Source organism: Hermetia illucens, chromosome 6, assembly GCF_905115235.1.
Source record: "Hermetia illucens chromosome 6, iHerIll2.2.curated.20191125, whole genome shotgun sequence".
NCBI lineage: Eukaryota > Metazoa > Arthropoda > Insecta > Diptera > Stratiomyidae > Hermetia > Hermetia illucens.
This window is the reverse complement of record NC_051854.1, coordinates 80062871-80079649: the sequence shown is the minus strand read 5'-3', so window position 1 is coordinate 80079649 and position 16779 is coordinate 80062871. Positions and strand designations below refer to the sequence as shown.

General features: G+C 40.9%; 1 protein-coding gene across 3 annotated transcripts in view; it reads right to left on the bottom strand.

Moving 5' to 3' along the window:
- LOC119658754 (C2 domain-containing protein 5) overlaps nucleotides 1–15352 on the bottom strand; it is a 46886-nt gene extending 31534 nt beyond the window's left edge. For 2 of the 3 annotated variants that reach the window (XM_038066445.1, XM_038066447.1), the window contains exon 1: nucleotides 14738–14901. In XM_038066445.1, the coding sequence (XP_037922373.1) occupies nucleotides 14738–14901 (164 nt within the window). Of the gene's footprint in view, nucleotides 1–14737 lie in introns of all 3 variants that reach the window. The other variant, XM_038066444.1, reaches the window with a different exon arrangement.
- Nucleotides 15353–16779: the final 1427 nt, after the last annotated feature.

The window sequence follows — 16779 nt, the reverse complement described above, 5'->3', positions numbered from 1 at the left end:
ACAACTCTTTCTACTGTGTTTTATATACAAAGCGTATGATTTGACAGCGTAACTTTTCTGGACTAGGTGGGGAACTTTCTTATTCCTTACTTGCATTAGTTATCAGCTTTTAAGAAAAAAGTATTTGACCGAAAAGACGTATATAATTTTGAGCAACATATCACGGCCTACATTGAGGTAGCTACTCAGGTAAACCTTAAGGGGGTCATCCCGTGTGTCGTATCCGCAGAATCGATTTTTTTTTTTTTTTTTTACATCAATTGCATCCAGATATGGGTGGAATACATGGGCAAAGTAATTTTTTGATATTCGGAATCGTTCGGAAATTATAGTGTCAAACAGGTAATAAGTTACATGCCAGATTTATGTCGATCGCCGTGATAAAGCGCGTATTTATCGGTCGACCGAATGACTTCGCCAAAAGGACAAGAATTGGAGCCAAGGCTATACATGTGTTTCTTGGCGAAACCTAAGATTTATGGACTAGGTATAGCAAATTAATGGTCAGTTAAGATTTTATGGCTAAAAACCACATTCTACTTTTTAAATAGGTTTTGCTCGAAACCGCATATTGAAAATCAGCTACCACCATAGCTCCAAATCTATTAAACGAAATTTTTTGAAATTATCACGACCTATTCAGAACATATTTCTACGGTCCGCAAACTAGGATAATTGCGATTCATTAAGTAATTTTTTTTACCCATCAAAGAAGCCTCGAAAAAAACACCAAAATTTACAGAAAAAAGTTTAACACGGCAACGAAAATTTACCTTTTAAGATTTTTGCGGATTTTTGTTAAGTCTGCACGTTAAAATGCCGTTTACTTTTTTTCTTTAAGATGTTCTCTAGCATGGCAGCAGAAAAACACCGTTTTTGGAGATGGGTGTATAAATTGCTCTGTATTTCAAAAATGAACTAAGGTATCGGACTGAAAAAATTACTACGCATGCACAAGATATCAATAAATATATGGTGAAAAAATTGTATTTATATCTTTATCGAGTTCTTCACAAACAATTTCTAAAAAAATGGCCTTCACAAGGGATGACCCCCTTAAATAGATTCGGTCAAGGCCGCATAGTTACGCCTGCACTAATTTCTGCAGTTCAGCTTTTTGCGATGCAATTTTGTATATTTGTTAGACATTTTATTGTTTGCCTTAAAATTTACTCAGTGTATGGTATTTGCCTTTTAGAAGATACATTTACATTTGCAACTCATCAATGTTCTCCTAAAGTCCTTGGTTCTATTTTTGGACGTATAATCTTTTGTCTAGAAAGTCAAGTGAAAATTCAAAATATTCAAAAACAATGGATTAGGGCAGCATTAACCAAAGTAATGCAATTTTAAAGGCAATATTTCATCGGTATTCACATGCATATATGGATGCACACCTATGAATATAAAGAGCTAAACACGAGCGCAATGCCAGCAAATGCCAAAAAACAATATTATTGTGATTACGAACAAAGCCTCTAGTGTATTTTCTGTCGGCAATATCGTACCAAAATAAATAAACTCGCTTAAGACTGTTTCAAATTGTCTGTGAACTCTGCCAAATTAAAACATTCACAAATACACTAGCTCAGAAAGCAAACTTACAACAATAAACATTGCGTTATAAAATGGTAACATGGACGATAAATTGTTAATAACGTTTCATTTTTCAGCGTAGTAAATTAAAAGTGTACGTGGGTAGTAAATTGTTTGTATGTATGATTCGATGTTAACTTCTCTAGAGAACCAAAAATAAATTTCTATTGAATTTTTCTGAACAACACTACTTTGTTTAGATCAACAAAATAAACTTAATTGTGGTTGATGAAAGGCATCAAAATCGAACAGACCTTTTAGGCAATTAGAGTAATTAGCAGTGAAAATGTAATAAAAGTTTCAAGAGAACACGTGTGCCAGTTTGATTGATTTTCGAATGATTTTAATATTGTAAAGGCCAGGACTAGTAGATTATACCGGGCAACCATAAAAAATTTATATTTCAGGGGAAATGAAAGTAAAACAGTACATGGTATTTGCAAATACTTCTTCCCTTCCACATAGAGATATCCTGGCAGTTAGAATTCATTTTTATAATTTTGTACTTTTTCATATATATTCAGTATATTTGCTATTTGGTGGTCAAAGGGTAGTATAGGTTCCAGGGCGAAATGTGGATTGGTACTCACGATGGGAAACGCCTACTGAACCAACACCAACAGCTCTACTACCAAATCTTATCTCCACGTGGTGACCGCTGGGAGCTATTTTTTAACGAAAAGCTGCAGACGGAAAAGGATGAAGGCGAGTCCCCCGTGCCTAAAAACAGAACAAATTGTACCAACTGGTCCTCCAGGTTAGGGGTTGGGTAGGACTGACAACCCTACACGGAAAAAAACTTGTTACAAAGCCACAACAGGAGCCTTGGACTGGATGGATTTTACAACGACGAAACCGGCAACGAAACAGGACTTACGATTTGCGACTTGGTTTCTTAGTTGGCCAAAAAATGAAACCTGGTGTTATCGGTTTTGAAAACATAAGCGAATGGCTATGCAATCTGCGCTTGCGAGGCAAGTTTAGAAACATAAACCTCATTAACGTTCACGCCCCTAAGAGGCAGTAGAACAAACCCTCGAAGCCTGTCCTAAATATGATATCAACATCATACTTGGGGATTTTAACAGCCAAGTAGGGACGGAGCCTGTATTCAGGCGATACGTTGGCTCCCATAGCTTACATCAAAATACAAATGATAACGGACTGCGGATTATTCAATTTGCAATGTCACACGAAATGGTTGTTGGAAGTACCTGGTTTGCGCGGAAAGCGGTTCACAAACATACGTGGACCTCTCCAGACGGGACCACTTTCAATCAAATTGACCACGTGTTGATCGAAGGTAGCCACTTCTCAACCTTTATGAATGTCAGAACATATAGGGGGCCAATATAGACCCGGACCACTATCTCGTTGGCATAGTGCTCCGAACTCGAATAACAACACCACCCAGAATCCCCTCTGACAATCAAAAGAGAGTGAATACTGAAGCCATTCACAACACAGCCCACCGTAACACCTATAAGAGGGAAATAGATGCCGCAATAACCGCAGTCAACAGAGATCCTGGAAATGAAACATTAACAAATGATCTTCACAATCACCTGAAGAACGTTATCATTGATACGGCCACAAATATACTTGCCGCCAGCCGCAAAAAGAGTCGGAGCGGCTGGTTTGACGATGAATGTAAGCTAGCAATGGACCGGAAGAATACTGCATACCGAGTAATGTTGCATTCTCAAAGAACGTGGGCATGCGCGGAGACTTATCACTAACTCTGGCGAGCGGAGAAGAGACTTCACAGACGGAAAAAGGAAGCCTGGGAGAACCAATAGGTCTGTGAACTCGAAAAGTACAGGGAGCAACCGCACCAGGCGCGCAAGTTTTACCAACAAGTCAGCAGGATGAAGTCTTACACACCTCGATGTTCATTCTGCCGAGAAAAAGAGGGAAATCTGATTTCCGACAGAATGGGCATATTGGAGCAATGGGTTAAGTACTTTGATGAATTACTGAACAACCAGAACATCGGCGAGCTGGAGGTCCCGTCAATTGAAGATGACGGACAAATACTGCCACCAAGTGTAGAAGAAACAGTCCGTGCAATTCGTCGACTTAAAAATCATAAGTCGCCAGGAGCTGATGGAATTACAGCCGAATTAATTAAATATGGTGGCGACCAATTACACAAAGTGTTTCATCAACTCATGTACTCAAGGTGTGGGACAACGAATCAATGCTTGACGACTGGCAAAGAGGCATTATCTGTCTCATATATAAAAAGGGAGATATCACTATCACATATCGACTTTAAGGCCGCCTATTATAGCATAGCCAGGGTAAAACTATACACGACTGACTAGGCTGACCCTCACCGATGTGCGAGGCCAGATAAAAGCAGCAGGATCACTTTCAAGACCATTCGACATCAACAACGGTCTACGGCAAGGGATACCCTATCATGCGCCCCCTTTAACCTGGCCCTGAAGAAAGTGATCGTGATGCTGAGGTAAATGCAAGGGGTACGATCCACTTTAAGTCCACCCAACTACTGGCCAATGCTGACGATATTGATATTATGGAAGAACAACCCGAAATGTACATTCTACCTTCATCCAGATCGAAGAGGCGGCGCGAGATCTTGGGTTGCATATCAATGAAGGCAAGACAAAATATATGGTGGCAACGTCAGCACCGAAAACCAACCAACCAACAACATCAACCCGCACTGGTCAAACGGGAAGATTAAAGATAGGAGGCCATAACTTTGAGACCGTTGATAATTTCTCCTATTTAAGGCCGAATATTACAACCAATAACAGCTGCGACGATGAAATCCGCGCACGGTTGTTGTCAGCCAACACAGCCTATTTCAGCTTACAAAAACTGTTCCGCTCGAAACATCTCACCATAGGGTCAAAGCTCTACTGTACAAGACAATGATCTTGCCAGTCCTCATTCCTCGGAGACTTAGGTTCTTAGCATGAAAAATTGCGAACTCTTGACCGCGTTCGAGAAAAGAATCCTCCGAAGAATTTTTGGCTCCTTACATGAGGATGGACGATTCCGTAGCCTACATAACGACGAAATCTATGAGCGATACCATGACCCATGATGTGGATAAGATCCGGCTCAATAGGCATTGTGTAAATTCGAAGAAAGTTGGGCTAAACAGTACAATTTTGGGAGAGAAAAACACAATTTTCGCATTGGAAAAGCTATCATAGCTTCCCCTTTTTTCACAAATAAACTTTCGTTTTCTAAAGTCAAGCCCCAGCTACGATGCAACATTTATTCGAATGCTATAGCTATCGTAAATGGTTCCCCTTCACCCTTTGGTGGGGTATAGCGTGTCGCCTCGCCATTGCTCGCGATTACCCGAAATGCCCGTCAGCTCTCCCACGACTTCCCGGGGCGCTCGCACTCGTTCTCTACTGTACTGCGCCAAGTGCCCTTGGGGCAACCCATTCGTCGGCCATCTTGGGAGAGTGGATTACACTGCTTGGCGTAGCGCGCAATGCAATTGCCACCCCTCATATCCACTGCCACTTCTGCAGAACAGCACAGAACAGTTTCCACTTGATCTTAGTCTTGCAATATCTATTTTTCCAGATTTTAGACAGCGTAGCGAAAGTGGATCTAGTGCTGTTAATGCGTTAGACAACATCTAGTTCGGTACCGGCGTCGGAAAATCAACGCTCCGTTAATATACAAATTGATCGACGCTTTCGATGCTCTACCTATTAATGCAGATAGGGAGAGTGCAGTGTCCCGTCAGATTGAGAATCTTGATTTATATTCAGTCCAACTCTACTTGCCTCTTTTTCCAAATTCAGAGCCGCTTAGTGTTTGAAGAAAGATGTAAGCATGAAGAACATCACCGATAACCAGAAAAAATAACATCGGTGGTAGGATGTAACCCTGGTGAACTCCGCCTTGGACCTCAAAATCATCTAATATTTTACATCGCTGTAGCACGTCATCTTTTCCGGAATTAAATTTCATGGGATCATTTGGATGTTTTTCACATTTGGGAGAATTCTAACTCAAATGGTAATTAATCTATCATTATGAAATTTGGAGGTATGATTCTTTACAAAATTCCCAAGAATATGACCCAGAACACTTCGGAGGAAATCACATCCTTCATCATCAACGGCGCAACAACCGGTATACGGTCTAGGCCTGCTTTAATAAGGAACTCCAGACATCCCGGTTTTGCGCCGAGGTCCACCAATTCGATATCCCTAAAAGCTGTCTGGCGTCCTGACCTACGCCATCGTCCCATCTTAGGTAGGGTCTGCCTCGTCTTCTTTTTCTACCATAGATATTGCCCTTATAGACTTTCCGGGTGGGTTCATCCTCATCCATACGGATTAAGTGACCGGCCCACCGTAACCTATTGAGCCGGATTTTATCCACAACCGGACGGTCATGGTATCGCTCATAGATTTCGTCATTGTGTAGGCTACGGAATCGTTCATCCTCATGTAGGGGGCCAAAAATTCTTCGGAGGATTCTTCTCTCGAACGCGGCCAAGAGTTCGCAATTTTTCTTGCTAGCTTACAAGTTTCCGAGGAATACATGAGGATTGGCAAGATCATACAGTACAGTAAGAGCTTTGACCCTATGGTGAGACGTTTCGAGCGGAACAGTCTTTGTAAGCTGAAATAGGCTCTGTTGGCTGACAACAACCGTGCGCGGATTTCATCATCGTAGCTGTTATCGGTTGTGATTTTCGACCCTAGATAGAAGAAATTATCAACGGTCTCAAAGTTGTATTCTCCTATCCTTATTCTTCTTCGCATTTTTAAGGGTGTCTTTTTGCATAATTAGTAAAAACAAGGCGGAATACCGGATGCTGGCGCTTCGGGTATAAAGGTTCTGTATTCATTTTATGTGAAAAACTAAAGCTAAAAAGCGAAGCGAACTTCCCAAACTTATGCCTTATGTTACCCTTATGCAAGTGCCAAATTTTGTGGATCTAAGATGAACTTAAGGGGGTTTTTGGATAAATTTCTAAAATATGATAATATATTATTATTAAATTTGTTTGTGCAGATATCGGAACGGGATGAATTTTGGGACCCAGATTTCGTTTAGATGCACCACTGCAATTTTTTTTTTCAGATTTTTCTGTTGGAAAGATTTTGAGAACGAGACCTGTTACACTTTTTCAGGGTCATATGTTGAGCCCTCACTCCCCTACGTTTCATCCTATGTCAAATATGGGGAGGGGAAGGGAAGCCCCACTTAAATTTAACACAAAATTGCGCTACTTGCTATATGTAAAGGGAACAACAGACCACACCAATTTCCATCACAATCGGTCCAGCCGTTTCCGAATAAATCGGGCGTTTCGTTAAAAAATGGAGCAGTCGATTTTCACAAACTTCAATTGCGACGAAAGTTATACTAGCAAAATCGTTGACTATGGACAGGCACAGGTGGTTGCATATGAAGCTCTAAAGCAAGGTATCGGATTTTCTGGCGAATTACTTTCGAATACTGTGATCTGGCGTTGTTCTAATGAAATACAATTCCCCTGCCTTTGGATCCAGCTGGGCATTTCTGCGCGATTGTTTCCTTCCTTCCTTCTTGTCCTTTTTGATACTGCAAATGCAAATTAAGAGTTTAGCAGTAAGGGTGGAGCTCATGGTAGATAATTCTCTGCCAGTTAAACCAAACACTCAGTAAAATCTTTCTGATCATCAATTCTGGTTGTGCATGTGATCCACTTCTAATTACCAATCATCATGTGATTCAAAGATAAGTTGACTTGACAGCAGCAATTCGCAGATAGAAATTTGGTTCACAATGTCTGTTACTGGTGGTGCCCACATTTGACGCTAGTTCAAAAAAACCGAACTTTTTACAACTTCTAATATGTATCCATAAATACGAAATGAATGTGAATTAGATTCAGGACAAAATTTGCCTAGTAGCCTAAGGCGGTCGACACAAAATACTTTTTTCTTTTAGGATCGACGGAGTTCTGAATTTATTTCTATTCGATGATGGACCAAACCAATAGCGAGCACCTATGTCCCACCTTTTTTGGCGGTTTTCGTCCTAAATATAATTCACTTCCATGTTTGTGGATAAATATAAGAGAGCAAACAACCCACGGACACCACTTTCGATCAGAATACTTCCAGAACAGAGGTGAGGCAACGTGTGATGAGCCTTTGCTTTGGACAGAGCCAATAGTCCTCATTTTTGAAAAAAACTTGGTTGATTTTCCAAAACAATAAAATCGTATTTGGTTTGTCATCAAGAGGATTTAGACTCAGGGCTCTCTCAATCCTAAAACCAAAATAACTTAAGAGTTCCCTAAGTCAAAGATCCGTAAAAGTTTGGTCAGTACAAAACACGCTATCAACTTAATTTTCATTCTGGGTATCTGAGAAAACTCCCCACCCGTTGGAATCCCTATCTCTCCCCTGATGGAGTATATGACTCTGGGGCTCACATTCCAGCCTCTTAAGGATTTTGTTTGCAGACTTTTAACACGTGTCAAATAAAGGAGCAATGAATATTGGAGAATAGGAAAAATGGGTTTTTGGGAACATTCGAATGAAATTCATGCTATACTCTTGACAAAGAAGCAGATGAAGTGAATGTTTACTTCTTTTGATGCTGCGAGGAAAGCGAACACAACACGCTAGTAATTGGTTCACTTTTTTATGATTGCATCGTCAATACACAAATACTAGAGAATAGATTTCCGATTGTAGTTGCATCATTTTTTTCCAAAGCACGCTCAATCACAACCTTGAATTTGCTCACGTTGTTGTACTGCTTGTGCTCATTTCCAGCATACGCTTTCTACATAAGTATCCCTCTCCCAACAGTTTTCCATGGGGTTCTGGTTGAGTGAACAAGTTGGCCAATCCAGGAGCGGAATATTAATAGATGCCAATCAATCTTTTACATTACGGCTTGTGTCGAGAATTATTTTATCCTGTTTGATGTTTCACGATGCGCTTGCTACAGGCTATGAATTGGTGAATTGTTTACGGGGTTGTGGTATCTTCAATTTTGTATTAATTTAGATCAAGTTCATTATTGAATTGCAAAAGAAGTAAAACCACTTTATGTGATCTTTAAACTGTTTCCATGAGTTTCCACTTCCGAAGAGAAAGAATTTAGATATGAACTTTGGACTTTGCCAATGAATATGGATAGATACAATTAGAATATCAGGTATTCTAAAAATACTCACAAGTTATAATGGGTATTAGATTTAGATATCTGAAAATCATATTTCCGTTCTGTTTACTTTTTCCTTTGCTTGAAAATAGTGATTGATGCTAAATAATTAAATTAATAATTACTAATATGTGATGAAAAAATGAATTTAACGAAATTTCTATTGCTTTTAGCCAGATATGACAAAAAACAAGAAAAGAAGATACTTCTCCCCCAATATGGAAATTTTTCAGGGACTCGAAATAGAAATTTAAATAAAATAGAAGAATAACAACGGGCCACCCAGTTTTCATCCCGGATTTTCCGCATAACTTTCACCCCGACCGGCATTATGCATTTTTGCACAAAGACAAGGTTGTGGTGTATCGAATTCCAGATAACGTCGTCTCTGATATTACAAAATATGCAAGGTTTTCAAGACTAATTTCGTCGGGAAAGGTATTTTTTAACTGGAAATGCTTAGAAGATCTCCCCCTGGAAATAAACTGATAATTCCAACACTAGATTCTGCGTGGCATATTGAAAGTTGTATGGAGTTTGTGTAACGGTTACTTCGGGAGAAACACCATGGGAAGCATCATCCCCCTTTACGTCGCATTTCTGGATCTAGAAGACACGTTTGACCGTGTCCCACAAGAATTCGGTTGGTATGCCCTGCGCCAACACCTAGTGCCAGAAGAACTCGTGAGCTGGGTTAAATTGGAAAGCGGCCTCTCACCACTCCTCTTAGTTTTTTTATGGGCACTGTCACGCGGTGCAAGTAAGTTCAGCGCCATATACATTGCTTTATGCAAATTATGTTGAACAATTTGTTCTAAAATAAAATGATCGCCTAATGCTGCACGGTCCCACATTGAATTTGAAATAGACCGAATTTTTGACGACGAATCCCAGTGAAACAAGCACTATTCACTGTCAGTGATAGCGACCTACCCAGAACTGAGCGGTTTAAATATCTCGGATCAATGCTATCAGCGAATAGAAGATTGCGCTATGAATGACCCCGCATTTGAACAGGACAAAAGCTGAAAAAAGAGAGGGTAGGCAAGAGGAATGGAAGGATCGGTTGTTATTCTTAAGTCTCTATGGGGCATTAGTAGACTGAAGAAACAGTCCGTGCAAATCATCGGCTTAAAAATCATAAGTCACCAGGAGTCGATAGAATTACAGCGAATGGGTTAAATATATAGGCGAGCAATTACAGCAAGTGATTCATCAACTTATGCTCAATCAATACGTGATGAATGGCAACGAGACAGTATCTGTCCCATACATAAAAAGGGAGATATCACGCAGTGCAGCAATTATAGAAATATCACGTTGTTGAGTACTATTTATAATATATTTTCCGCTATCTTGCTAGGTCGGGTAGCTCCATACGCCGAGAACATCATCAGCCCATACCAAAGCGGCTTCACTCCAGGTAAATCAGAACGAATCGATAGAAAAACCGTTGAAAAATGGACAACAGTTGCACCACCTTCTCATGAACTTTAAAAAAGCCTATGATCGCATAGCCAGGGAAAAACTATACACGAACATGAGAGGATTCGGCATCTCACCAAATCAATAAGATTGATTAGGCTGACCCTGACTAATTTGCGAGGCCAGATAAAAGCAGTAGGATTACTCTCAAGGGGATACCTTATAATGCATCCTCTTTAATCTGGCACCGTCCTCTTGAAGTCCACCCAACTACTGGTCTAGGCTGACGATATTGACATTCTGTGAAGAACAACCCGAGATGTACCGTCTACCTTCAGCCAGATCGAGCGTGCGGTGCGAGATCTTTAACCGCACATTAATGAAGGCAAGACGAAGTACATGGTAGCAACGTCGGGACAAAAAACCAAAGAACCAACAACATCGAATCACACTAGTGAAACCAGAACATTAAAAATAGGAGACTACAACTTTGGGACCGTTGATAATTTCTTCTACCCGCGTTCGAGAGAAGAATCCTCAGAAGAATTTTTAGTCCCCTACATGAGGAGCATGACCGAGTCTTAACACAAGTTGAATTCCACTTGTAAATAGAAACAATCACCGAGAAGGTGGTGATATAGTGATTACCATATGGTTCAAGTAAAGTTGTTGGATCAGCGGACATGAAGACGAGAACATGGATTTTTATTTTGTAATCAACAACAAGAGAAAATTGTTGACATGGGCCAATTCTTAATCATCATCATCAACGGCGCAACAACCGGTATCCGGTCTAGACCTGCCTTAATAAGAAACTCCAAGCTTTGCGCCGAGGTCCATCAATTCGATATTCCTAAAAGTTTTCTGACGTCCTGACCTACGCCATCGCTCCATCTCAGGCAGAGTCTGCGTCGTCTTCTTTTTCTACCATAGATATTGCCCTTATAGACTTTCCAGGCTGGATCATCCTCATCCATACGGATTAAGTGATCCGTCCACCGCAACCTGTTGAGCCGGATTTTATCCACAACCTGACGGTCGTGGTATTGCTCATAGATTTCGTCGGTATGTAGGCTACGGAATCATCCATCCTCATGTAGGAGGCCAAAAATTCTTAGGAGACAATTACCCATCAAAAATAGTTGAATTTAAAAGCAACTGACATCCTCAAAAAAAACAGCTAGAGCCAGAACCGGATGGTATCGCCGCTCGCTATGATTCATATTCACGTTATATATATCAATCAGTACCATCACCTGTAGTCGCCTGTGACAATACGGTCAAATATTTCTAGATTTCCTCTTCCCTATTCTATCAAGCAAGTGAATTAGGTGATATGATACAACACTAACTTAATTTTTTGACTGTATTGTATGGTATGCTGGTCAGGGAAGCAGAGAGTACCGCAGATCGTATTGATTTCACAATCGTATACAACGTAATTAAAAAGACTTGCATGTTGTCGCAAACCTTTCAATGGTCCTGTGAAGGATGTTAACGGTCGGTCACCCTTCATCAATAACGAACAGGTGCAGAAGTGAAGGTTATCAATCGTATGAAATCGGGTGAAGTTCCACCTTTTGTGGATGAAATGGCTAGTCACGCTAACATGCGTATACGGACAGCTTCTCGAAACAAGGGCGAGATCATCTGAGCCATCAATGCACTCAAACAGAGTAAATGTGCAGGGCTTGACGGTCTTCCCGTAGAGTTATTCATTGCTGCACCTGCAGTTTCTACAGGTCTGCTACTTCCACTCATACAGGAATCGTTGGAATCCACGGCCTATCCCAGAGAATGGGAAAATAGGATAATGTTCCAGATTCAAAAAAGGATATCTGTTTTGAATATGACAATTGGAGGGGTATTTGCGTGATCTCTGCTACAAGATAATAGCTAAAATAATCCGAAAACGCAAGAAAGAACTACTAGAAAGCTTCATCGGTAGAGAGCAGGCTGGTTTCCTATCCGGATCCTCCTGTATTGACCACATCACCGCACGATTACAACACCACACGGATCACTTTGGAACAGTGCACGGAGTTTAGATATTCGTTTCATATGCTCTTCAGTGATTTCGAGAAAGGTTTCAATAACGTGAACAGGAAGTGTATCTGGAATGCTTCACGCAGAATTTATTTAAAAGAAACTAATAGCCATTATCATCACCGATGCAAAATCTTAGAGGAATTTGAGCTCCAAAGCGAAGTCCGCCAGGATCTTGTCACCGATATTATCTCTTTTTGTTATCGATGACGATCATCATGCTACCTCGTCCGGAGGACACAGAAGAGTTCAATGGACTATAATGTCTTTCCACAAACACCTGGGCTACGCTGATGATAGCTGTTTGCTCTAGAAATGGCTTTGGATTTGGAAAGAAAGGCAAGTAGAGTTGGAGTAGAGATAAACACCAACAAAACTAATGTTTTCACTCTGACGGGCTAACGAACTCTCCCTGTTTTCAGTAATGGACAGAACATAGAAAGAGTCAATCAATTTCAATATCTAGGAAGAGTTGCTTTCGCTGCCTTCTCTAAAATCTGCAAATGCATTTCTCCCAACATCAAGATCAAGATGAGATTGTGCTAATGTCCTTTCTGTATGGAAGTAGCACATCGGAAGTGATCCCCACCGTCACTGAAAAGCTCCAAACCTCTGTGAACACCTGTCTGCAACGTATCATCGAATTATGCTGGCCTGATACTATTTCAAAAAAAGAATTTATTCAGCGCACAAGCCAATAATTCGTGGGCGGTGCGATCGGAGGGCAAAGTGGTAGTGAATAAGTCATACATTAAGGAGGGGCGACAATTGCATTGCTGGCTACTACTATGCAATAGAGCCCAAATTCCCAAGCTGGCCAACAAGTTTGTTGTTTGTTTCGGTTTGAAGCGCATTTCAACCGAACCGGTTATGAAGGCACGTAGTTGTGATTGATGCGTTACACCCCAGGAAGGGTTAAATATCAACCGTATATATAATTCTCCAGAAATTGGTATACGCTTCTAACGGTCTAATTATTCTCTCAGGCACCGCAGCTGTGCGTATCGACACCGTTTCAGATACTCTCCTCACCTGCTCTACTTTGTCCGTACTATAGATGGGCGTATCTTCAGTTGCTTGTCATTCCTCTTATAGCAGCCCTAATATTTTGCAAACAGTCAAACTCGTATAGCTTTATGAGAAAGGCCTCTCCCGATTAGTTGCTACAACTTACGTCGCTGGGGGATGAGGCGTCAGAATCTTCTCTTTTCGGTTTCCAGACCAACTCGCCATAGGACAACATAGTATTCCTTATTATGGTCCTTATATTCTAGTGAATATTCCGGCATTCTTTAACAAGTTCCATGAACTTATTGTTTAGTGTGATGAAAACCGTTGCGAATTAGTCGCTATGTTTTATCTCTCAGATGTTTAGACGTTAGAATTTCCACCTTTCGGCTTTCTCCCGATGAACTCTTTCCACGGAGGAAAGCCCTTTCAATCGCGGGACTCCTGAAGGTACGGAGAGGGATCTTATTATGAACGGGTCCCTCACTGATATTAATGTCACAAGCGTCAGTGGCAAGGCTGGAGTAATGTTGGTAGAGGCTAGCATCCCAACCTCTTTATTCCTTATAGAATTTAGGTTACCACAGCCATGTATATATATCCTAAATCGAAAATCATTTCTTCCAGTACTTATTAAAGGATGAAGTGTCCTTGGCAATCGAAATCATATCAGAGGAAAAGCGCGCGCAATCACCTGTATCTGGAGTAGAGACTTCTGAAGAAATTCACCAAAGAAACTTAATTAGCTGTTGCCTATTAAAGTTCCACGCTTTGCACGCATATCTAAATTTGCCAGTGATGAAAGCTCTTTCTTTCAGTGTTTATTCATTCTCGTCTTTCATGGCAGGTGTGCTTAAACATTTCGACGAAAATAATCAACAGTTCTACGCAATTTCTATTTGCTACTGCGATCGCCCGCGAGTTCTGACCAGGATACGGTGAATCAGGCGTGCTGCAACAACGTAAAAGTTTGCCCGGGTGAATATTATAAAGCAATACACGAGCTGATGCGGGGCTAGCAAGCAACTTCCTGCCTCTGGGGTGTAAATCTGCAGCAAGAAAATTACCATGCCAAGGTGAGTCGCCCTCATCTCGGCTGTAAACAATATTCGATTTTATCGACGTGCTGACAGATTTATGTACACAATCAGGCTACTGAGTCTCCTGCCAAGAATGTAAACAATTCGCGAGTTGTTCCGTGAAGTGTCCGGCATTTCCCGCCCACCCAGATGCTAGCCTGGGAATAACTGAGCAGTATTTCCAGGCTCAGCATAGATCCGCCGTTTTGTTTACATAGCAACAGTAAATTGAGTAATTAGCGTTCTCTGAAAAATTTATGGAAACCCCGTGCGTTCCCCGCCTGTGAGAAACCCACCAACCAACAGTTATCAATCAGTGCCAATTATTGCCCGAGTATGGATGCCAAATGAGCAATTCACGGGGACAGATAAAAATAGATTAAGCTGATTACGGTATAGACACTCACCAGTCGGTATTCCATTGTGGGTTCAGACTTTTGCGGCACACGTCCGTCTTCTGAGTAACATTTCCCAATTTGATTTCTACATATGCGTCGGTGGTGTCACTGCTACGGTCCATCACCGGCAGATTGCGACCTGCTTTGATTTTCACACCAACTTTTCCGGGCATTTTTCACTTCACAACAATACACTGTACACGACGCAAATAGAAAATGCCCGAACTCTCGGCGGCTGAAATAGAACTACGCAACCAAATTTGCACAACCCGCTTTCAGGTTAGGAACCGTGACCGAATTTATCGAGGGCGAAAATTTTCACAAATTCACATTGGGTGCGAAAACATCGAGAGGAAATTGTAAACAAACGTGTAGCGTGGCTCCTCGTAATGACCACTCGCACGAAAAATCGAAGATTTATAGCCTCGCGATCGGGAAATACTTTTGGAGGAACCGAAAATAGAACTGAAAGCAGAAGAATCTCTGCAGAGCAGAGTTCACAAGTGAAACGTCAAACATTTGGAAAAGTGCGAACTGTCAGTGTCAAAACAGCCAATCGTTCCAATTTCCCAAGTTCCGATTGGCATGCGCAGAAGGAAATGTTTGTTTTGACTCCGCCCAAACAGATGTTGTTTGTTGTGTTCTCACGAACGCATGGTTCCGGTAGATTTGCAATTTGAAAACAACATTAATTCGAAAAAAAATATAAAAGAAATAATTTTTGTTTAAATTTCCTTTTTTTAATTGCATATACTCAATCTGCCTGACTATACCTAAAAAAATTGAAGCTCTCATTGAAAGCCTGAAGAGTTTCCTCCTTATGGTGCACGGATATATTAACCGGATACGTAACGTAACGGTAATCTTTTTAAACTGAATTAATTCTTCGATTCTTTCAAAGAATGAAATATATTTTATGAATTCAAAAAGAAAATTATTTGTTTTCCAAGCAAGGTGTACAATATAAGGACAGTTACAAGTAACAAGTAATCTATAAAATTAAAATTTAAATGCCAAAGACAAAGCAAAGGGAAACAAAAAACATTAATCTTTGTTAAGGTGTAAATTGACGCTGGAGATAGGATTATACAAATTGCAGGATCCTAGTTGAAATCGGATATAGGAATATAGGTCAGAAGAATAGCGCTGATAGTGCTTTTTATGGGTTCCACATATCCCAATCCATAGAAGAAATTTCATCCTTCAAGGCAAATTATAATGGCAAAATTGAGGAGTTTGGTGATGGTCAAACGACTACCCTGAGTGATCGAAAACGACCAAGAAGGGAGAGATATGCCAAAAATCTAAAAAGCTGGCGAAATTGACCGTGAAGTTCCGCCTGCAAATATAGAAGCTCCATGGAAGTGCTCCGTCCACGCGTACTTGCACGACTTTGCGCTACCCAGGGTCGGCAGTGAGAGATTCTCACGGGTCCTTTCCTATGCATGGATCTGCACCGAAATTACATCACGCGAGCTAAATCTGAAATGAAATTAAAAAATTGACCGGTTCTATTGCGCGCATTGAGTAGTAAAACCCGGAGCCCGAGTGCCGCGATTGAGAACGAAAGATTCACGACGAATCACATTCTCGATCAGTGTTACTTTTGCCTGAAATGTATGGTGAGGCGCATCCTAAGAGGTTCCCATCTGTAACGATGAGAGTAGGCGTTACTTCACTTTTTTACTAACACGATAACCAAGATTGTTAACCAACCAAACTCCCCTAACAGGTTTACAAGTCCTGAACACCGACTGTGTAACATAATATGTGGAATCAGACGGCATGTGCTCGAGCTAACCCGAATGCTAGTAGTTCGGCGAAATAAGGGCCGGGGTCTTGTTTCACAAATATTATCTCCTTGTCAGGACACACAGAGATTTTACTCACGTGCCTAGACTCAATACCAAAAAAAAAAAACTAAACCTACCCGGGGTAAACTACTGATAGAGATGTGTAGTCTCGAGGCGTGTTGATACCACCTAAACTGTTTTCAAAAAAGGAGCTGAACTGTGAAATGACCTAATAAGGGACGGGACAAAATCACAAAG